The sequence below is a fragment of the Lepisosteus platostomus genome, chromosome 10, assembly GCF_059453375.1.
Source record: "Lepisosteus platostomus isolate fLepPlt1 chromosome 10, fLepPlt1.hap1, whole genome shotgun sequence".
NCBI lineage: Eukaryota > Metazoa > Chordata > Actinopteri > Semionotiformes > Lepisosteidae > Lepisosteus > Lepisosteus platostomus.
This window is the reverse complement of record NC_142620.1, coordinates 31079420-31104483: the sequence shown is the minus strand read 5'-3', so window position 1 is coordinate 31104483 and position 25064 is coordinate 31079420. Positions and strand designations below refer to the sequence as shown.

The 25064-nt window shown below is 38.7% G+C and overlaps 1 protein-coding gene across 1 annotated transcript in view; it reads left to right on the top strand.

Annotated features, from left to right (window-relative positions):
- Positions 1 to 25064, top strand: part of mid2 (midline 2) — a 511887-nt gene that overhangs the window by 433365 nt on the left and 53458 nt on the right. Inside the window, exons 6-7 of the mRNA XM_088648926.1 lie at positions 17497 to 17624; positions 18252 to 18395. Coding sequence (XP_088505052.1) covers positions 17497 to 17624; positions 18252 to 18395 — 272 coding nt within the window. The remainder of the gene's footprint in view (positions 1 to 17496; positions 17625 to 18251; positions 18396 to 25064) is intronic.

Sequence of the window (25064 nt, the reverse complement as noted above, 5' to 3'; positions counted from 1 at the left end):
GAAGACTAAGGAAGGACTAAGGGAATTGTCATCTGTTGTTGAAGCTCTGTGAGCTCAGTGACTTTGAGACCACTTGTTATCCCAGGTTGTTTGAATTGCCACAATTCAAATAGAGAAAAAAGAGCTGACTGACAAGATTTAAGATGTGGCTGTCAATGTTGGATTAAAAAAAACACATTGCCCGACATTTGTTGCATTGCTTGAAAAATAACTTTATTTCGAGAGACTGGATAAGTAATTCAAATGTTTTTTTTAACTTCCTGAAAAACAACTAATAATTTAACTATATGTGCATCCGTTTTATGATATGTAGCTGTTGTGAATGTCCATGGACATGTGCTGGCTGGACAGGAGGCTCTATTTTACACAGAGAGGGGCGGGAGGGGGGGACAAGCCGATACATACTCTTAGAGTTTGATTAATAGGGAATATAATATAAAAATATAGTACTAAAAATAAGATACACTCTATAGACATTCACAACAGCGACTGTCAGAAGATAGGACACAGCGGCTCAGACCCCCGCTGAATGGAAAGGGGCACTTTAATGTTCTGTATGGCTAATACTAAAGCCAATACTTTAATATTCTTTTCTGTATGTTTAACAATAGTGGGTACTGGCCTTATTCGGCCCTGCTCCCGTTGTTAGGTGATAATGTGTTGTTGTTAAGTGTGAATTTGTACCTGTTTCCCTGAGGTCTGGCTTTTTTTCTGGAAAACCATAACTCTGGTCTTGTCCAGTTTGACTGTCAGCGCCCAGGTCTGACAGTGCTGCTCCAGCAGTGACAGGTTCTGCCGCAGACTCTGTTCTGTGGGTGACAGCAGGACCAGGTCATCTGCAAAGAGCAGGAACTCGATTTCTGTAATTAATGCAGATCAGTAAATCAAGGGACAAAACAATTGTTGCGCCCAGCTCCTCAATGGGCTTTGACGTGCTAATGCGTTGGTTTAACAGTCCGGGTGTGGCAAGCCTCTGATGTCTCCCGACTTCGGCAAAAGGAACCTGCCTTTCATTGGACGGGAAAGCAAGAGCCGACTGCTAAGCCGCCCTCGTGTTTCGAAATCTTGTGACTTTTGAAATTTACTGGGGGTGGACCACGTCTGTAAATTTCGATGGGTCCAGGGGCAAAAGTGCCTTGCCTTGCAATCTCCAGGAAACCATTAATAGCATGGTGAATCGGAGATTCTCAACCCTTACTTAGTGCGACTGGAAAATAATTTGTGATCGGATCAACGGAATGCTCCGTAGAAGGAGGCGCTCTTTTCCTCTAGTCTAACAGTCTGTCCACAAACAAAACATTCCTGTTAGACAAGAGGAATGTACAAAAACAATTACTTTTTGTCAATGAAAACTGGTGTGTGTGTCTCTCTCTGCTGGATGTCCCTCTCACTCTGTGCTGAATAAATAAAAGGATTTTATTAAAAACGCGTTTGCGTTTGTCTGGTATTTACTTTGGTCCTTTTAACTGTTTTTCCATCTACTGTATTGCTTTGAGATGCCACTTTTAAAGGTGATATGTAAAATAATGTTTTTTATTGTTGTTATAGAGAAACATGGTCAGATTTTCCCCGGTTCAGAAAAAAAGATCTAAAGTATACTAGTTTGTCACTCTTCTCATCCCCTCTCTGCTAAATGGCTTTTGAACAGAGTCACATGAGGAGAGAGGTGAAACAGCCCTACACAGCCCTGTCGCAGTAGACAAATATAATTATATCTTATTCATTTCTTTAGATACGCGATTCTTTTAATACAGTCTTTGCTGTGCTCTTGAGGGTCCTTGTGATATTTCGAGCTCTGGTTGAATGATAAGTGTCGCAGTTTAAATAATTTTCGTAGTTAGAAATTATGAAACTCTCTGCTAAAAGCAAGGGAGTTTTTATGTCCGTTGCAGTAAAAGAAAATGCCTGACAAAGTACGGCTTGGACAGATTCCAAGTGCATTTTTGCAATTTACATTGCATTGTCCATTGTGCTTCTGTAATGCAGTTTAAAATAATTCAAAGTCTAAATTGTATCAGCTTTATTTATGGGTTACAATTTAGAAAAAGTCAAAAACCGCACTCAAAATGCAATTTAGAGCTTTCTGGCAAGAGGAGACACCCAAATTAATAATGTAACATGCCACTGTTTGTGCATGAACAAAGTTATATTGCTATTTCCTTAGATACGTGATTAAAAAAAATAAAAACATTTTTGAATCCCCGGCGGAACACATTCCATAAGAATCAGCGCTTTTATATATCGCCTTTAAAGGTGGCTTCTCAAAACGCTTTACAGGATAAAAAGAACAATAACAGCAACAACAACAATATTGTATTTCATTGCACTTTGAAAACCAAGTAATAACTTAACTATATGTGCAAACGTTTTATGATATGTCGCTGTTGTGAATGTCTGTGGAGTGTATCCTATTTGCCTGTCTGTCCTGGCTCTCTCGCTCGCCCTCCCCCCCTCTCTCCCTCAATTCAATTCAATTCAAGGTGCTTTATTAGCATGACAGATGGGTACAATCAGTGTTGGGTATTTACTTTGCTTTGAGATTCCACTTTTAAAGGTGATATATAAAATCAAGGCTTTAACTTACTTTAACTCCGCAAGTCTGAGTTCTCGTGTCTGTCCTATCCGAACCCGAAAGTATTACAATATGTATCTTTATAGCAGGTGGTGTACAACTTTTTAGCATAGATTACACTTTTCTAAAATGTATTTAAAAAATAAAAACGATTACAATCTAATCTTTCCACGTTTGATCCCAAGATCCCCAAAAAAATAAATCTAAATGGGGAGAAAGCTATGCTGAAAGTTTATTAAGATACTTAGAAGACAAAGATATCAATTTATTTTGCATTTGTCTGATTGTGAATCAAAAAACACATATATTTAAACCCGCATTTGCGATTTAAATCAAAACGCGATTTAAATCAATATAAATGTATATTTTGTAACGCATAGGTGACTATTCATTGTTATTAAAAAGACTTAAATTCGATCATGTTGTGATATTTAGAAATATAAATTTGTTTGGTGCGAGTGAGGTTTAATTTAATCTCTGACCAAGGGAAATGTTTCATTTTTTCAAAGAAATGTTTGTTAAAAAAAAGTCATGGTTCCAGTGGGATTTGATCACAGACCGTGTGACGTGGGAGTCAGGAACCTAACCCACAGCGCCACCGGCAAAGTCACATGCAGTGTGCTGAAAAAGCAGTACAGAAACATTATCAACAGACAATGTACAGCGTGTACTATTCTTGTGTTGCGGTACATGAATATAACTATATCGTTATTAATTTCTTTAGATACGCGGTTCCATATTATATTCCCTTTTAATCAAATTCTAAAAGTATGCTTGTTGACTCCGGTATCTCGTTAGTTAAAGACTTCGATGCTTAAAATGTTTAGGGAGAAATGGAATACTGGTGTGTATTTTTTCTTTAAAATGCCAAGACCAGCCATATACTGTATGTTTGTGTTCCAAAATTAATATTGTTTATGGCCTTCACACGCGTTACAGTATGCTCCTATTCTTTTTATGCTCAGCTACTAAGATTTTCCTTCAGTGGTAAAATTCCATATAAATATTCAATACTAAAACGGGCACAGTAAAGACGTTTACTGTAAATCTTTCTACGACAGAACAACGGACCACGAGTGCCCCTGTCGGTCAACCAATCACGTACCGCGGTACCGCGCGTCATCGTGCCTCACAATGCGCGACGCCGTAGCCAATTACCTCCGGTACATGTCTGTACCGTGCACTTTGAATGGCTGCATCTGTACTTGCGCTCGTTATCACAGTAAAATTAACTCATACTTTTGAGAATTTAATCATTTAAACAATAAGTCATGAGATGGTGAGCTATATCATAGATAAAGTCACAGTTAAATGGTGTTGTTAGGCCCGATGTGATGTGGAGGGCCAGCAACATTTTAACTGTGACTATATCCATGATATAGCACAGGCCTCGAGTGCCTTATTGATTTTATAAAACGGTCCCCAAATATGCGAGTGCTGTATAGAACGAATTTAAATTTTTAAAAATTTATTCAACATGAAAATTAAGATGTTTACATTCCTCCGCCTGAGAATATAGTCCCTTGTTGCTACGCAACGCAGAAACACAGCCACAAGTACCATTAGCTAGCAAAGAGGACATAAGATACAAGAGGACAAAAAGCAATTGGGGAAAAAAAGACCTGCTGATCTGTTCTACATACCAAGAAGATAACAGAATATGATTTTTTCCGTTTGAAATGCATGTTGTCTTTATTAAATTCATGTATTTTAAACATTTAATTAAAAAGAATCAAACTTACAGCGTACACAAAGATTCTCAGCTGATCACGAGGAAGAAAGATCACCCATTTTTCGCACATAAAAAGTGTTTATTAACTTTCAAAACCTGTTTTATAGCTTTTAAAATCATGAAATAGCTACGTGAAGCAGGAACACATAATTATATCTCATTTTTTATTTCTTTTTTAAAAACTAAAAAAATAATTTGCCCAGCCTAAGGGCAAACAATTACAATTACAGTCTTATAATATAAAGTCATATCTAAAGAAATAAATTCCAATATAATTATATTCATGTACTGTCTGGTGGAATAAACTGAAGAATTAGTTAATACATCACAGAAGATAGTAATAATGAAGCAGCAATTTCAGGCTCACACCCTACCAGCAGGCCTCCAGCATCACTCAACAGGAAAGCAGCCAGTCAAGCTACAGTGAGATCTGTCTTCAACCTTGACGGACCAGGTCCCTCCTATTCATATGAAAGGAAGTGACGTCACCGTGCTGGCAAGCCCTCATCAAAGTTTAAGTCGTTCAGAGAGCCCTACATTACAAACTTCAAGCATTTCATTTTCAACTGAAGACCCTCACACCTGAAGAAGGTTTCACAGGCGAAACATTGCGTTTTCTCTCTTCCCTTTTGAGCCTGGAATAAACCTATTACTTGTTCCTTTGCAGACTACGCAGGCTGACACAGCTACCCACTAACAGTAGTTACAGTATATGTATTGCAAGGCGCTCTGTTTTATTAACGGACACTCCGACTCAAGTGTTGTAGAATGATAATAGACAAGGGTAATGTCATCCCCATTAAACAATGTGCTTATCACGCAAATCCTGCTAAACTAAAAATTAGACACAAGAAGAGTATTATTGGACAATGTTGTGAGAGTCTGGCGTAATTTCTCTTATAGTGGAGTTATAGAGGAGACATGCATCACCTCTTTTTATACTTGTAACAAAGAACATTCCACTCAGTGAGCAATGCATTGTTATCTCAATCACCTGCTTATTCATTTTACACCACTGGAAGACCGTAATTGTACTGTATCTGTACGGAATGTGTGTTGCGTCTACAAAATTAAAGTGTTTAAAATGTATAATTAAAAAGTAAAAAAAAAAATATATAGCTTACAAAGAGATTCTAAGATGATCACAAGGAAGTGTATTGCATGTGTAGCGGCAATGCTTGTTAAAAAGACAGAATTAAGTGTTGCTGTGCTTTCGTAAATGAGGCCCCATCTCTCTCCTCATCTCTGTGGTGCAGCCACAGAGAAACTATTCATGCAGGCTTATTTAAGGTGTTTTCTTTTGATAAGGAGCAGCTCCCAAATGGGAATGCACTTAGCTAAGCTTGGCTATCATGATCAATGGTCATCCATTGGCGCCTATCTGTCTAGGGAGTGCCAGATGGACATCTAGACTGCATTCCTAAGTGTCAGGAGTAAGTGACTCATATCTCACCTTGATCAACCAATCAGGGACTGGCAGGGCATGGTAACACCATGTGGGTCTCCCATGCCCGCCAAACTCTCAACCAATCAGCACACATCTGTGTCTTGGTCAAAAAGGTAGCGCAAGCTTAGGCCGGGGCTCTCCTTGAACATTTTTCGTGCACCCTCAGAGACAATCACGTGACAACCGCTGTTGCTTGCATTGGGACTTGGACTTTGTTCTAAGCGCGAGGCCGAGGATCCCGTACGTACTCAAGAATTCTGCAATGACCAACGTGAATGCTCCGCTTGATCAACAGCAGCCTAAAGTTGGACCCTCGTCGACAACCTGAATTCAGAAGCAGTGCTGGACCGGGAACGAACCAGTTTCTTCCCATGCAAAAGAGTGACTTGTGAGGACCCGTGGTCATACTCTGTGCATAGAGACTTTCTACTAGTCAGCCGGACTGCTGATAGATCCCTCAGTGCAACTACTGCCCTGCGCACTGCAGTTAGATTCCTCTGCCCGTCCTACTCCGAGCTGCAACTTGACTGGTTGGCCAGTAGCCAGAGGATGCCTAGATGGACACCTATTGGTCGACTGCTGGAACAGAGGTTGCAACAGAGCCTGTCAGCTGGTTTGGTGTTCGTGCCGGGAAATCCGAATCCATACAGTGGATAAGTAAACCCCATGTTCCACATTGCGTCTTGAGTATTTAATTGCTACCTCAACACAAGTTGTTATCAATTTAATTCATGAGTAATGCATTTACTTCCGAGTCTAGTGTAACAGTTGGTAATAACACTGATTAGGGATTTGGTATAGCCGAACGATATATTGAAGTATATTCTCTGTTGTGTATCTCTTTGTGTTTGCATCTCTTTAAGATTATATACCTTGTATATTGATAACCCTCACAGTAAGGTCTGCCGCCTGTATCCAGGCAGACTGGTATAATGTTTGGTGCATAATTTTTGTTTAATAAATGTATCTCGTGTATTCAATCCGTGTGTGTGCATTTTTTAGTTGTTCTGACAATTGATTTTCTAAAAGCCACAACGAACCACCTCATGATTACTGCTACAATTAATAATTGTCTCAGTAAAATCATAAAACCACTACACATCTAATGGTCTGTAGTGATTCATAGCGGCTCTCTGAAGGCACCAGTTCTGTAGGGTTTGGGCATTTAGTGAGACAATTATTAATTGTAGCAGTAAATCACAAAGTTGATTCTTTTGATGGCTTTAGAGTCCAACCATGCGACATAACTCAAACAACGCACACACACAGGTACTAATACACGAGGATACATTTATTAATACATAGAATATGCATTAAACCTAACAGATCTTATCGAGAGGGTTATCAGAATACAAAAGGTATATATTCAGTCAGTTACAAAGAGTTACATATATCAAGAGGACATACGTTCAGTAAATCATTCATTAAGACCGTTTCATAAATGAACTTGGTTATAACTTCTACATTAGTTACTCGAAACAAGTACATAACTCTTAGGAATTAAATTGATATCAACTGGTTGGGATAACAATTGAATTCTTGAGCTGTAATGCATTGAAGTTGAATACTCATCCAATCTTTGGGGATTCAGATCTCCTGCGGGCACAAAGAAACAGTTGCAGGCTGTTACTGTCCAATCCGCGCTCTCTGGCTCGGTGCCAGGCTGTGCTGTGCGGCTTGCGACGGTGCGCTGCTGATGCTCACTGACCGGCTAGTTAGTGTTGGCTTTAACTAGCAAAGTTTGTGCACAGGAGAAAAGATGACTGTGGGTCCCAGCAAGTCAGGAAGAGGACCGGTTCGTTCCTAATGAAGAGCTAGTTCTGAATAGTGATTCAGCTGTCCACAGTTCCGACCTGTTCACGAGGCCTGCTGCTGGTGCTAACCTCGGGCAACCTCCACTCTAGACTCTTAGAACAAAGGAAAGTTCTGGCACTCGGACACACTGGCCGTTCCGTGGTTGTCCGGGCTGAGTCTCAGGATGGTCAGGAGGCGCGCTGCGAGAATGTCCTGCCCTTGGGAGCCTTCTGCTCCTGGGCCGTCCTGCCCTGGAATTCTCCTTTGAATTCCCTTTAGAACAGTCCACAGAATCCCCTCCAGAATCTTACTGAATCTTACTGAATCTGAATCTGAATCTGAATCTCTCAGGCCCTCTGTGTTGCCTGTTTTTACCTGGAGGAACTTCAGCTCATTGATTGGCTGAAAGTTCCATGGGCATCAGAGTCCCACGGGGGTTACTCGGCCCTACCAGTCCCTGATTGGTTGATCAAGGTGAGATATGAGTCACTTACTCCTGACACTTAGGAATGCAATCCAGATGTCCAACTCGCACTCCCTAGACAGATAGGCGCCAATGGATGACCATTGATCATGATAGCCAGGCTAAGCTAAGTGCATCCCCCTTTGGGAGCTGTCCTAGGACCTTAAATCACCCTGCACTAATGGTCTCTCTGTGGCTGCACCACAGAGATGAACAGAGAAATGGGGCCTCATTTGGGAAGCTCAGAAACACTTAATTCTGCCTTATTATTAAGCCTCGCCGCTACAGGTCTTACCCCATTACCCCCATTTTGATTAAATTCGCAAACACGTGTTTAATTAAATGCTTTTATTGAATCACAATCTGACAATGCAATGTAAATCGTTATCTTTGTCTTCTAAGTCCGTTAATTAACTTTAAGCATAGCTTTCTCATCATTTAGATTTATTTTTCATACCATAATTAAACAGCTAAACAGGGAAGAAAACGTTTATCCCCGGTTTATCCCCAGTTCCACCACGGATAAAAAAAGCACCACATCTCTTCCAGTTAAAAAGAGGAAACACTTTACATTTTAACTCTTCAGTTCACGGCAAAATTTCACCAGAGACACTCATAAATAGTTTATGCTAACACCCAACTTTCTTAACACACAGCACCCCTCCCCCCAGGGGTTCCATTTAGTGGACAGAATAATATTCGAGCGTGTTAAAAAAAAATGGCTTAAAAACTGCATTTTGAAGGCTGTGAAGACAATCACAATGTGACACACAAAGCAAATGTTTTCGTAACACTAGGAGGTTTCGTGAAAAAGTTACAGGCGTGCCAACTGAAATCGTTTTGATTTTTGAATACATTTTAGCAAAGTCATCTGTATAAAAAAGTTGCATTTAATACCACTTGACAGTCAGCTGGCTGTGCCGAAAAATAGATAAAAACCAGTTTAACAGCTCTGTTGTTTTAATCCCGTAAAGCGCTTTGAGAAGCCACCTTTAAAGGCGCTATATACAATAAAGGTCATTATTATTACTATTGTTAATTTGCTGGACAGAGAGGTGAACATTATTACGCAGAAGACAAAGGTAGCGATTTACGTTGCATTGTGCCATGGAACCGGGCTTCCATAAGAATTAAGTAATAGGTTTATTCCATGCTGAAAAAAAGATAAAAAGAAAACACAAGAATCAGCGCCTTTATATAGCACCTTTAAAGGTGGCTTCTTAAAGCACTTTACAGGATAAAAACAACAATAACAACAACAACAATATTGTATTTCATTGCACTTTGACAGATCGTCTTTAAATCAATTGTTGATTTAAAGTTTGTCAGTAAATGTTTTTATTGTAACGCATATAGCCTCCATTTCTTTATAAAAATTTTAAAAATCGTTTGCGCAGCCTAAGACGGTGGGGTCTGCTCTCAGTGACAGCTGACAATCCTCCATAAACTCAAGTGAAAAATTAATAACGCCAATGTAAACATCGGATTTACAATTTGTTGATAATAAAAATGTTAAGTTCTCTAAAGCTTTGTGATAGTTTACCCAGGGAGCTGCTATTTTATTTTTTCAAAGAAATGTTTGTTAAAAGAAATTTGGTGGCGCTTGTGGGATTTGAACAGCTGATCTCTCTCTTAGAAGTCAGGCACTTAGACCACTGCCCCACTCACACGGTCACATGATGAGTGGTGAAACAGCTCTACACATATAGTATCCACAGACATTGTAAAGCATATACTATTCTTGTGTTGCAGTACATGAATATAATTATATCGTTATTAATTTCTTTAGATACGCGATTCCATCTTATATTCCCTATTAATCAAATTCTAAATGTATGTTTGTTTACTCTGGTATCGAGCGTATTCGCAGAAAAGCTTAAAACTACCACTTTTTATACATGTTATTTCACGTTAGTTAAAGACTTCAATGCTCAAAATGTTTAGGGAGAAATGGAATACTGGTGTGTATTTTTTCTTTAAAGTACCGAGAACAGCCATATACAGTTTACATACTGTACTGTAATACTGTATGTTTATGTTCCAAAATTAATATTGTTTATGGCCTTCACATGCGTTATGCTCAGCTACTTCAGTGGTAAAATTCCATATAAATATTCAATACTAAAACGGGCACAGTAAAGACATTTAAATCTTTCTACGACCGACCAATGCAACACGAGTGCCCCTGTCAGTCAACCAATCACGTACCGCGGTATGACGCACGATGACGTAGCCAAATGCCCGCGGTACGTGTGTGCTGAGCACTTTGAATGGCTGCATCTGTATTAAGCTAATAATATAAATTGACATTAGTTGTCCCCTGCTGAACAGGACTTATATCCTTAAATGATCTACTGTAAATGATCGCCACAAAATCATCCGTAACTACAGTATACCACCAATTACCATTTTAACTATTGAAAGAGTGGGAAAACTGGCAGGAAGAATGTAAATGCATAGGCTAACCCATATGCCTGTGCTTATGCCTGATTTTGACATACAATAAACACATACAGCACCTTCTCCAAATCATGGAACACCTTGTATCTGACTGAATATTTTTACTGCGGCAAAGCTTATTAAAAACACAGGAATTAAGTTTGCTGCTCCCTTGCCAGTCCCTCTCTTCCTCATCTCAGTGGTGCTGGACACAGAATGGCCATTCCATTTGGTTCAGATTGAAGGTGTTTTTCTAGGTGATAGTTTCCTGATAAGGAACAACTCCCATGGCTGAGATTCTCCAGCCACCCTAATAAATGGTCATCTCTGGCGCCTTCCTGTCTGGGAGATTCCTTGGGAGAGTCTCATCCCAGGTTGTTTACAACCCTAATGTCAGAGAGCATTGTTACTCATCCTCTACCTCGATCAGCCAATCAGGAACTGGTAGGGCAGGGTAACCCCACGTGGGTCTCGAATGCCTGCGAAACATTCAACCAATGAACGAACGTAGTTCCTCCAGATAAAACAGGCAACACAGGGCCCAGAAGGGGCTCCTCCAGGACATTCTCAGACTCATCTCGGACAATCACGTAACGGCCAGTGTGTCCGAGTGCCAGGACTTTACTTTGTTCTAAGAGTCGTGGATGGAGGTCGACCGCGCGTAACCAAAGGATCCGCCCGAGGTTAGCCCAGAAGCAAGCCTCGCTAACCGCCGGTACCCCACCACGAATGCTTGCCTGATCAACGAGTGAACTACGGTCAGAACTGTCGACAACTGAATCTCAGTATTCAGGACTAGTGCTACATCGGGAATGAACCGGTCTTCTTCCCGTCTAAAGAGCATGACTTGCTTGGACCCACCGCTCTGCTAGGACCCGCATCTCTGATAGTTAAGCCAGGATTGACTAGCCGGTCTTCAGAGAGCCCACTGCCAGGGTGTCGCAGCAGGAATCTCTCCCTCCTTCTCTCACACCTCACACTAGACCAGCACTGCCTGGCACTGGGCCAGAGGATGCCGATTGGACTTAGCAACAGCCTGCTGCTGTTCCCTTGTGTCTGAGGGATATCTGAATCCACAGAGATTGGATGATTATTCAACATTCTGCATTACAGCTCGTGAATTTAATTGTTACCTCAACCCCAGTTGATACCAATTTAATTCCTATGAGTGATGTACTTGCCTTTGAGTATCTAGTGTAGAAGTTGTAATCAAAGTTCATGTCCCTCTTGGTTTGTAGCTTTTCGTGATTGAATATATACCGTTTGTATTCTGCTAACCCTCACTCTTAAGATCTGTTATATTTATATGCACATTATATGTATTAATAAATGTATTGCTGTGTATTAGTATCTGTATGTGTGCGTTGCTGAGTTATCCCGCAAGGTCGGTTTTCTAATAGCCATCAAGGAATCATTCTGTGACTTACTGCTACAATTAATAATTGTCCCAGTAAATGCTCAAAACGCCTACATTGTCATCTTCTTAGTACAGTTACATTGTGAGACCCCTCTGAAAAGTTACAGAAGGTGCATGGAGCCACAGCTAGCTATTTTCTCTGCTTCAGTTGCATTGAAAGACAACATATTAAATTGACATTCACTCGCTGACATACTGTAAATGTTTTTGACAAAAAAACACTTGATATTGGTTTAATGTTTGTTTGGATGGTTGTATTTCTATATTTTTTGGCTCTATAGCGCGTTAGTATCTATAATTATTATATTATTTATTGAAGATGTTTTTTAAATGTTTCCTTTTTTCCACCCCTTTTCAGAAAGGTTAGAAGGTGATGCCTTCACATCACTGCTGTTTTACCATCTGTATGTTCCAAGCAAGTGAATCAGATTTGGAATCAAGAATTTTATCCTCAATGATACTACATGTAATGATACTTTTATCAGATGTGTACACTGTAACAGCAGAGATGTGGGCAAAGGGCAAAGTGTTGCAGTTCACTTAAAAAGTGAGGCTTGCTTGCTAGACAAGGGTTATGTTGTATACTCTGACAGCTCTCTACAAGACATTAAACTATTGACAGGTGCGACACCCCATGTTTTGGGGAGTCCATCCGCCCCTCTCCCCTACGTCATAGGATGACATCATTCTCGGTGAAACTTACTTTTATCTGACTTGAGCATGGATTGTGTCGTTTTGTTCCCATTGCCACTCACAACAGTGTTTGAGGCTGCTCCTGATGAAGGCTGCACTGTAAAGCACATAATTAATCATGTGATGGTCTTGCCAAAGGAGAGACTCTGTTAAAAAAATAGAATTATGTATACTCACCGGAGTTTGGAAATCTTTGTCCTGGTCGAAGCCTTCTTCAACAATTTCATAGGACGTATGACTTGCCATATTCCCCTGGAGTTGGAAAGCATCCAGAGGCTGCTAATTTACATCCAATAGAGCCAATAGAAAAATGCATTCAATTTATAATGGACCCGCTCAAAATTTGCCTTTATTTTCTAAGTATGCAATTGTGTACCTTGGGCTCCCAATTTAATTTGTTGGAGTAAATTAAAAAGTTAATTTCAATCACTACAATGCTGTGAAATACAAGCTATATTTTCATTACCCAATGCTTTTCAGGTTGCTAAAAATCTCACAGCTGTACTAAAGTGTACTAAATTAGACTTAAACAGAAGACACGTGTACATCCCCCATCAGTTTGAATGAATGGGTACATTTGGTCACATTTTTTCGTCCCTTTAAAGACCATCACTTATCACAGCCTTGATTACAACTTTGATAATTGAATGTGCCAGTGTGTAACGCAGGTCTGATTCAGGCCTTAACACATGTGTAAAACGTTCTTGGGAATAATGTTTTGATCACTAGTAGCTAAAGACCTTTTCCAAACACTTACGTTTCATTGTGAATGACATTTATACAGTCTACCTTCTTCCATATAACAACTGAATACTAAAGAATGTTTTCTAAGAGATATCTTTAATTCTAAAATCTTTTTTCATATTTAACACTCATTTTGTGAGAGAATTGATGATGAAGGTAAATGTGCAGAGATTGTGAGTGGTGTTGCGATTGTTGAGATGGCATGGGTGTGAGCAGGGAGGGGGTAGAAACTAATAATACAACTCTAAGGAAGAAAAAATGTGGCTCTTATCATCTCCAGCCAAACGACCTTGGTTGTCCTTGGCAGCTTCAGTCATTATAATAAAATGCATCAAAAATTATTTTTTTAAAAGAAACTATTTCCAATGATAAAGAGCAGATTTACATCTTTATTATATCATTTTTAAAAAGTAAAAAAAAAAGTTTGTGTTGGATGCTGGTTTTGTTTTAATAGCTTTTCAGTGCTTTAAACCATTTCCCATTGCTTTTAATAATATGACTCATTGCATATTATACACGTCATCTTGGACTTTTAAAAATTGATGTTTGAACTCTCTGATTTTGTTTAAATTATTATGATGCAATTTATATTTTCTTTAAACTTTCATAGTAGGTTTTTTTTAATATGATAATCTTTTTTCAGTCTGAGAGGTGAGAGAAAAATGGGGGGAGGTTGTGGGGCTGAAAAATGGCCCATCATCAGCCAGTCACCTTAGCACCCGTAAGAGGAGGGTGTGTCGGTGGGGAGGGAAAGGCCCAATAGATGCTACAGTCTGAATCAGGACCCTGCATTGTGCACGCTTCCTTCGTGGTTGAGTCATGTTGATGTCGAGTGATCCTCAATCATTTTGTGAAGAACAGAGACCAAAAAATGGAAAGCTTTACCTTCTCTTATTGTTAACTTGTCACTTGTTAGAACATCTGATGGGTCAACCACAGGTGTCAGTGTATCAGGTGCTACTCATCAGATTTATAATTCTCTAAGCATGTCCAGACTTTTGGGAGCGGTACTGTATGTCACCTGACTCCAGGACCCTTATGATACTACCTCGGACACCAAGCGATAAATAAATGAATTGGTGAAACAAATTAAAGATGAGCCAGTACCTCACCATTGCACATACAGTGTTCAAGGCTGTGGACCCCAAATATATATCGAATGTCTTTTGATATTGCATAAAGGAAACCTTAGAAATACTTTTTTTACAGTCGGAATTTGTAGAAAAAGAGAATGTTACATTGTAGTTATCAACGTCACTTTAATTTTATTTCTTCACAGATATGAATCAGCCACAAACCCAAATATGAAGAATTCCGCACATATACAAAGGAATTTATAGAAAGGGTGCTTTACATACTTCTTTCTAATAAATTATAATTGCAGTTCCAAAAAATAATGTAGATGTGCTTAAGTTGTAAAAGGGTTTGAGATGTCTTTAGAGAGCATGAATGGCATCATTACAAATCTGATCTTTTCAGATCAGAAAATAAAGTCCAGCACTGTTGCCGGGGGCTGTTCCAAAGTACAATATGTTTTGCATAGCACCTGCAAAACACCATACCCATGGTTACTCTAATGTCTTAACTAATTTCTTTATGCTGCTAGACAGAATAGCACAGCTCTGTGTTTACTGATATAGAGTTGGAATGCAAAAGGGCATTATGAATGCTCTGCAGGACACTGCGATTTTTTAACCAGTGTCAGAATAGTAGTCACCTCTAACAATCTCATTTTCAGCACCAAAATTGAAAAGTTGGGTGATGGAGTTTTCAGAGCTTTATGTCTCATGTGTACTCTGTAACCTGTGTCATTAATGAATTTTGTCACAGGGATTCAGGTTGTAACTGTGAAATGTTAAATTTCTCTGATACAAATAAAAAGAACAAATTTTATTTCTGTTGTCTTGAGAGTGTTCTTTACCCGCACCCAGAATGTTTACTTGTGAGCAAGAGTGACTGGCTCCCCTCATCAAATCTAGTTTTAGAGTACAAAGCACTATATACTGTACATTTTTTTAAGTGGTGCTTGAAACACCTCTCTGGTGCCTGAAATGCCAGATGTGAGATTCAAACCTTTGAGGCATTCAGGCCTCTTTATTTTTTTCCTATAACACTAGGCCTTCCCGGGTATACCATGTAAAGGTACTGCTCAGACAGCCACTCGCACATCTCTTGGCACCTCAGTTTTGCACCCAGGCCCTGCGCACTGCCGTAGTTCCCCATAATAGCTTAGGACCATAACAGACCCATTTGAACTCTAGTGTCTAGGCATGTTGCACTCTAACACAGCAACAAACGTGCTTGCGCACAAAGGATGATGTCAGCCTATGACTTAGGGGAAAGGGGTGGCGGGTGAACTCCCAAATATAGCCCTAGCCTAGGAAAGAGAGTGTGGCACCTGTCAAATGTTTGATGATCTGTGTATCAGCTCACTACTCAAGACCCTGCACAAGAGGAACAGAGATGCATGCAGTAATGTAAAAAAATGTACAGTACTGCAAAAACAGAAGAATACTTCCGCAGCCAACACAGCTCAGATTGAAGCCAGGTTATCCACCCAGTTTCTTTGAGAAAGGCACACTGCTGACAACATCTTTTAAACATGCAGGAAAAGTGATGGTTTTGTCTACTGTTCATGACAACACTGTTATCACCAAGCAATTCTTACAGGCTACAGAGTGATTCATAACCCCAAATGCATTGAAGACTACAAGCAGCATAAGGAGGAAATTAACCATAAAATATTGACCATGAGGAGGCGAGTGAACCAGTTAAGATCATATACAGCTTTCAGCATTAATCCATGAAGTAGTATCATTGACTTTTCCATTTCCAAGTATTCCTGGTCAATGCATTTATACTTTTCCAGGAGAGCATTGCAATTTCAGTGGAGCAAAATGATACAAAGACTGCTAAGAAGAATGCACAGCTGGAGCTGGTCTGGGATATGGCAGATGTTCCAGTATGCCTCAAGGGAGGGCTATTTTTGCCCAGTTTGACAAATCAAAACTGGACTGCAATCTGTGCTCATGCAGAAAAAAAAAGTTTGAAAGAACACAGCTTGAAAAAGCGTGGGGAAAACCATCTACTGGTGCAAAACGTTCTGATGAACCAGCTTTGTGCCCAACAAATGTTTGAACTTTATCTCACAAAGATAGTATACAACAAAGTCTAGAAAGTTGACCAGGTGAAAAATAAATTATGTGTGATAATTTTATTATGTGTAAGATGATTTTATAAAAGATCAGGCCCTTTTAACAGATAATTTAGTATTTTGTCAAAATAATTTGTGAGTCTGTACAGTTTGCATGTTGAAGGCTATGCTTGCGTGTGTGTGGGAGTAGGCAGGGCCTTATATTTAATCATTCAACATTCTTTTATGAATCATACTAAATTTCCCTTTTCATTGAGGTGTTAGAATGTTATATGTAATATTTTCTGATGTTTTTACTCAACAGATCATTTGCCAGTCTTTATGGACGAAATTGGTTCATTATTTTTTAATTTTGGAATGAAATTCATACCAGTGTATTAAGGGTAAACTAAATTATTGATTTTTTGTCTATCAATACTGTTTCACTGCTTCTTAATTGTACTTCTAACCCCTCTTCAACAAACTACTGGGACTAAAATGGGTATAAGATTTGACGTACAGAGGAATTTTAGAGCTGAAAGAGGTGTTGGATGCCTGTTATAACTGAACAATATAAGAAAATCATTGCAGTTAAAGTAAAAGTAAGAAAACAACATTTAGCCCAAACCAAGGAGATTTTGATTTGACTTTCAGATATTGATCTAACAGCCTGGGAGGTTAGTGTCTAACAGTATAACAAATATGAGTACAAATGACTGCTTTGACAATAAAAACTTCAATAAAAAGATCTACTAGACAGTAGTAGTGTTAAAATAATAGAGTGGCATATTATTCTGTAAAGGAGATTTTCACTAACAATTTGGATTTGGAAAAAAAATTGGAAAATGTCTGGAATGTCAGTACCTGCTGTGCTCCAGATTCTTAGATCTGTAGAGAGGTCTGTAAAACCAGACTTTTCTGTAAAAATTAAATGGATATTGTCTATATCTAGTATTAGGTCACACTGGCCTTTCTAATAGTACATGGCTGAATGGATTCAATCACCTGTTGAAGTTTGTGATGTTTGTGACATCTACATTGGATTATTATTTCTCCATCCAGAGTTGCCATGGCAACAGCATCCTCTCAGGTCTTGATACCAGATGTCAATCTGAATGAGGCCTTTGACAACTTCGCTCTCGATTTTTCCAGAGAAAAGAAACTTCTAGGAGGGCTAGATTACTTAACAGGTATGTTAAATAAGTTAATATGTCAGTGAATATTACATCATTTAAAACTGTCCTGCTTCATTTTCTATTACATTACCAATGTAAATGTGTTGATTACATTTGAGATCTTGGTTTAAATTAGGATGGACTTATTTAGTCATTATAATAAGTATTTCTGTATAATCTAAAATGTAAAAATATATTTTCCAACTAGTTTTGTCTTCAAAATAGATAGAATAGAAACTTATATAAAGTGTTGTGACTGTTTACTCAAATGGCTTTGTTCAAAAAATGACATATTTTTAGGATATAACTATAGACTGTATTAGTCCACATGCTAAAAGAGCACGGTCTGATGTGTTCTCTCTTGCATTATATTGACATTACATGAATGCAATAAACACCAGTCTTACCTTGGGTCCTATATTTCCTCTTGAGATTTGCATTTTGTGTTTATTTTTAATAGGAAAAGGGATGCTGTTGAGATTTAAAAGAAGTAGAGTGTGACATGGAAAATTGTTATTGTGTACACACAAAGGAAAATAACAAAGGAGAATAAGCTCTATATATTGTGGTTCTATGAACAACTAAAATTTCTTCTCCCTTTTACACAGTTTGTTACTAAAATTCAGTCTTTTTTCTGTGAAGCACCTAACCCTCCCTCTATTCGAGAAGAGCTCTGTACAGCCTCCCATGACACCATCACAGTCCACTGGACTTCTGAAGATGAATTCAGTGTCAGTTCATATGAACTACAGTACACTATCTGTACTGGCCAAGCTAACTTCATCAGTAAGTAAAACCAATTTCATTCACTGTAGTCTGAAATATTGCACCTGAAAGAGAGCAGAACTTTGATAAATAGGTATGTATACATCCGTTCATCCATTTTCTAACCACTCCATCCACTTCAGTGTTGCTGTTGGCAAGCAACAGGTACAAGGCGTGGAGGAGATGCACATCTCACACAAACATAGACACATACTCACACCAGGACCAACTTTCCCAGAAGCCAGTTCATCTACCAGTACTCATTGTCATTGGACTGTGGGAGGGAATTGGAACACTTCAACTGAAAAATGACAAAAGACGTCGCCATACAGTGGTACACTGCTCAAAGAATCTTGACTAGCCAAAGAAGATCAATAAGTGGTACACTACTTGTGGTGCTTTAGATGTTAATGAAAACACTAGCTTCATTCACTTTACTGTCATAGTCTTTAAATACACTTAATATGGAATGTAACTAAAGGGAAACTTTAGTAGCTGAAAATAAAAATAATTTCTGAACATAATTAACAATATTGATTTATTAATTTAAATATAACATTTTATAGAGCTTTTAGTGGTAATGTATTCAAATTTCTTCATTAACATCTCCATCAAATTATTTTAACTTGGTCACTTGTTGTTATTTTGGAGACTTTTGATGGGCTTTGTGATTGTTGGAATGGAAAATTAAATACTTGTAGTTTAATCAAAACAACAAACCAGGTGATGCTTTGGTTCAGTAGTAGTGTCTTTGCCTATATGTATATAGAAATTGAGAAATAATGTCATACCTTTCCATAACTGCCTACCCAAATCCCTGGTCTTGTACCTTGTATCAATACCAACTTTAAAGAAATGCCTTGGGTTCACCTGGGCTGCTATTTAATAATAATAATAATAATAATAATAATTGCTTACACTTATATAACGCTTTTCTGGACACTCCACTCAAAGCGCTTTACAGGTAATGGGGACTCCCCTCCACCACCACCAATGTGCAGCATCCACCTGGATGATGCGACGGCAGCCATAGTGCACCAGAACGCTCACCACACATCAGCTATCAGTGGGGAGGAGAGCAGAGTAATGTAGCCAATTCATAGAGGGGGGATTATTAGGAGGCCATGATTGGTAAGCGCCAATTGGAAATTTGGCCAGGACACCAGGGTTACACCCCTAGTCTTTTTGAGAAGCGCCCTGGGATTTTTAATTACCACAGAGAGTCAGGACCTCGGTTTTACATCTCATCCGAAGGACGGCGCCTGTTTACAGTATAGTGTCCCCGTCACTATACTGGGGTATTAGGACCCACATGGACCGCAGGGTGAGCGCCCCCTTCTGGCCCCACTAACAACTCTTCCAGCAGCAACCTTAGTTTTTCCCAGGAGGTCTCTCATCCAGGTACTGACCAGGCTCACACCTGCGTAGCTTCAGTGGATTGCCAGTTGTGAGTTGCAGGGTGATATGGCTGCTGGCGTGTGGAGTTTGTGTGGAGTTTGCATGTTCTTTTCATGTTTGCATAGGTTTGCTCTAGGTACTACTAAAGTGTAAAATTAAAATTATGTTTTTCCATAAATTATAATAAAGAAAAAATATAAATTATTTTAATGCCTAGATAAACTTAGAAAACACTATGGATTCACAAGCTGCTATAACATGCTATAACTATATGCTATAACAACATGCTATAACAATTTTATATTAATCTGGCTGAGTAATTTTGCTCTGTGAACCAGCCCTACTTTTATTAATTTCATATTTTACATATTGTTATATATCAAATTAATAAAAACATCAATAATGTATAAAAATTACAATTTCTGGAGAAAGATTATTTCTAATGGGCTTGGCAGTGGCCAGGAATCAAACCCAGGTATTTCACACGGCAGTACAGAATTCTACTGTTAGACACATGGCATGGTAACAATTAGCCTTATATATTTTCAAATTCTCTCTGAATACTCCCAAAGCCACTGTTAGAAGATGGGCATGTCTGGTGACATCACTGGATGGAGTTCTGACTGATTCTGTATTCAGCTGTTCAGCTTGTTCCTATGTAGCATGGTAACAGATTTTAACAAAAAGAAAAAAAGTCAAACCAAAGCCGTAACCAATAGTGATGAAACATGAAGTTATGTCTTATTATAATTAAACAATAAGAACTTATTTGAAGTTCTAACAGCAATTTTGTGACAGTCAAATCAGATAGGCCTTGCAACTCTGTCAGTGAAACTCCTGTTTAAAACCTGCTCCATGCCAAAAAGAGAAGCTACTGTGTATAATAATAATAATAATAATTGCTTACACTTATATAGCGCTTTTCTGGACACTCCACTCAAAGCGCTTTACAGGTAATGGGGACTCCCCTCCACCACCACCAATGTGCAGCATCCACCTGGATGATGCGACGGCAGCCATAGTGCGCCAGAACGCTCACCACACATCAGCTATCAGTGGGGAGGAGAGCAGAGTAATGTAGCCAATTCATAGAGGGGGATTATTAGGAGGCCATGATTAGTAAGGGCCAATTGGAAATTTGGCCAGGACACCGGGGTTACACCCCTACTCTTTTCGAGAAGCGCCCTGGGATTTTTTTAATGACCACAGAGAGTCAGGACCTCGGTTTTACGTCTCATCCGAAGGACGGCGCCTGTTTACAGTATAGTGTCCCCGTCACTATACTGGGGCATTAGGACCCACATGGACCGCAGGGTGAGCGCCCCCCGCTGGCCCCACTAACACCTCTTCCAGCAGCAACCTTAGTTTTTCCCAGGAGGTCTCCCATCCAGGTACTGACCAGGCTCACACCTGCTTAGCTTCAGTGGGTTGCCAGTTGTGAGTTGCAGGGTGATATGGCTGCTGGCTGAGAGGTATAGAGAGGTATTTACAGATTCAGGCCATTCAGAATGTGTGCTTCATAATGCGGCAGTTCACAATGTGTACAACACACCACATTCCCATGCACTGACACTTTTTAGAAATATTCTGCTGTGGGTCTGCACTATATTGTAAAACCACCAGGTGGTGCAGTGAATGCTAAACGTGGTGTGAAAACATTTGGGCTGTCAACAGAAAATGCCTAGATTCAAATCCCAGAGAATGCTCAACCGCCTGGAAAAATTATTTTCAACCAAAGATTTATAGTTGTGTAGTGTTGTGACTTTTATTAATTAAATACTGTATTTTAAAGTATGTTAAATATTAAATTAATTTTAAAAAGAAAGTATTGATATTTTACAAAAACAAAATTACTTAGATGAATATACAAAAATAGTTAATTATAGTTGGTTGTGAATGTGATGTGCATCTTTCAGGTTTACATCTGCATTAAAATAATATTTATTTTACCTTAATGCAAATTTTAGCAATGTTAAACAAAGAAGGGAAGAAAGGTTATTTTTAGAATTGCCAGTAACTAGAGAACAGCTTATCAATATGTTGAAACTGTTCATGATGGTGAAGACAGATGTGTTACACCTTTACATGAGCCAGTGGTTGACTCTGTTGTTTACTAATGTATACTGTCTAGATGGAGATGACCTTGTTATAAGATAAGATAAGATTTTATTGTCCCCTGAGGGACATTTTGTATGGACTCCCAGCACTCCTGTACATTTTAAATAGAATAGAATGCTAAAAAAGTGAAGAAAAACATTACACATTATACTATTAAAAAAAACATTGCACATCATTCTGTTGCACATGTACAGTATAACACATAACAATATGTAACATTTATAACACATCACAAAAACATATTGCACTCAAGTGGGTTGTATGAGTCAAAATTGTGTTTATCCTTGACATTTGCGTTTACAGCTTTAATGAATAGTGGAACAAAGGAATGTTTGTATATGTTTGACTTACATTTGGGAACCCTAAAACGTTTGCCAGAAGGAAGTTGATATTCAGAGTTGAGGATGTGGGAAGGATCTGATATAATTTTTCCTGCCTGTTAGACTAGGGATTTTTCAAAGACTGTCTGCAGGGAGGGGTGCTGTTTCACTCCTATGACTTTCAAAGCTGTCTGGATGAGGCGGGTAATTTGTGTTTTAAAATGAACTGATAGATTACCAAACCACAATGAAATACCATACCTGATAATGTTCTCGATTACAGCATGGTAGAAGAGTAGCATTACTTCCTGTCAAACCCCAAACACTCTTAGTCTTCGCAGGAAATATAAGCACTGCTGAACTTCGAGCAAACACTCTCAACATAAGTAGACCAGCACAGGTTACGGTCTATGTGTACACCTAAGTATTTATATGAGTTAAATGTGAAATGCGAAATATTTTAATCAACGCACTTTATTATTTAAGTCCAAGATCCTGACTGATTTGACTTTCTATTCATCTCATTAAACTGAAACAGAAAAAGAACATATAGTTAAACTGTCACTATTCATTTGCAGATTTTGACTTCACACCTCTTTTCACCTCTCTTGACACACCAGATTAGTGTTGATACTCCTTCTCTCCTCCTCCCACCTTCTCTCAACTCGCATCTTTTGCTCTACCATGTTTTCTGAACTGCTAGTTGTCCTCTCTCCCTCACACTTTAAGAAGGCTCCAGAGTTTAAACATTGTGTCATGGAATAAACCTTAACTTGTTCTTTTGCAGCCTATGCATACAACACAGCTCCCTACTTAAATTTCGTTAACAAACATTTATTACAAAGGGTGGGGGTGTTACATCTCGCTGTGCATGTTATTTGGAAAAGGCAGTTTTGCTCAGGTGATGGGCTGAATTTACAGTATCTTGCACTCTTGCTTTATTATAAGGCAATCAGCAATCAAACCGGCTGTTTTTCCATTGTCTGGTTACTGTACTTTTACAACATAACCAAAGACTACATTCCCAATATGCCACATGTGCAATTCACATTACGTTACAGATAGAGCCATTCCAAATGCATGGTACAACCCTGTAATACGTGAAATTACCCAGTTCACAACGTTGTACCGCAGTATATAATTGACTGGCCAAAATGACCAACAGGGGCACTCGTGGTGCACTGGTTGTTAGTGAAACAAGTTAATCATTTAATCTCTTTACTGTGCATGTTTTAATCCACTTAATATTGAATATTTATATGGAATTTTACAACTAAAGTGAAATTTTAGTAGCTGAGCATAAAAAGAAGAGGAGCATAACACTCACATCTCTGTGATTACATGTGTGGTGTAATGGCTTAGGTGTGTACTTTGCATGCTGGATTCGAACCCAGCTGTCACCATGAGATTTTGTTTTTAACAAATAAACATTGCTTTGAAAACTAAAATACAAATATTATGGACACTACAGATGCAGCCATCCAAAATGGGTGAGGTATTTCGCGGCATATCGCGACACGCCCACCGGGGTATCACACAGTTCACGTGTGTCACGTGACTAACTATCCGGTGTCGCCTTGTAAAACCGCCAGGGGGAGCTTAACCTCTCATGTACAGCATTTGAGCCTTTAATTTTGAACTGTGTATTACAGCATGTTAATCATCAGTCATTAAAATGTTGGTATATTTTATGAAAGCAAGATTGCTCAGTTGGACAAAAGTACACAACCTACCTTTATCAGAAATATTTATGCATCAAAGCCTTTACTGAAGATATTACTAATAGTATTAATAATGGATGACTTTGGACAAGCTGTATACTCAAAGTATAATTTCTTTAGCACATTTGTACAAGCACTTGGAATCTATCCAAGCCATACTTTGTCAGGCATTTTGTTTTACTTCAACGGGCATAAAAACTTCCTTGCTTTTAACAGGGCGTTTCATAATTTCTAACTACGAAAATGATTTAAAATGCGACACCTATCATTCAACTTGAGCTTAAAATATCACAAGGATCCTCAAGAGCACAGCAAAGAGTGTATTAAAAGAAACTTGTATTTATCAACGCTTTCTTTTCTTATGGAACCACTTCAGAGGGGTGTTCCAGGAATCGGCACTTTAAAGAAAAAAATACACACCAGTATTCCATTTCTCCCTAAACATTGTAAGCTCAACAAGCATACTTTTAGAATTTGATTAAAAGGGAATATAATATGGAATCGCGTATCTCAAGAATTTAATAACGGTATGATTATATCCGTGTACTGCGGCAGGGCTGTGTAGGGCTGTTTCGCCAGCCTGTTCACGCAAGCTGTCTTGTAGCCTACTGGTCTAGGTGCGTGACTACCAACTGGCAGGTTGTGTGTTTGAATCCAGCTGGTGCTGGACTTTTCATTTTTATTTATTTATTTTTTAATCGCGTAACATAAACATATTACCGTATGCAAACTGTACTGTATACAGTATGTATATGTATATTTAATGTCTTAACTGTGCCCGTTTAAGTATTGAATATTCATATCTAATTTTACCACTGAAGGGAAATCTTAGTAGCTGAGCATAAAAAAATAGGAGCATACTGTAACGCGTGTGAAGGCCATAAACGATATTAATTTTGGAACATAAACATACAGTATATGGCTGGTCTCGGTACTTTAAAGAAAACATACACGAAACATGGTTTCATTATGACCAGAATCGGTCTTGAGATATTTTTAACTTGATTTACAGTATTTGAGAGGTATGTCTTAACACCGATACTACAGTGCTTAAGTACTGCTCACGTATATGTTTCTAGGTTTATATTATGCATTTCATACGGTCAAATTACTTTTGAGCAACTAATAAGAAG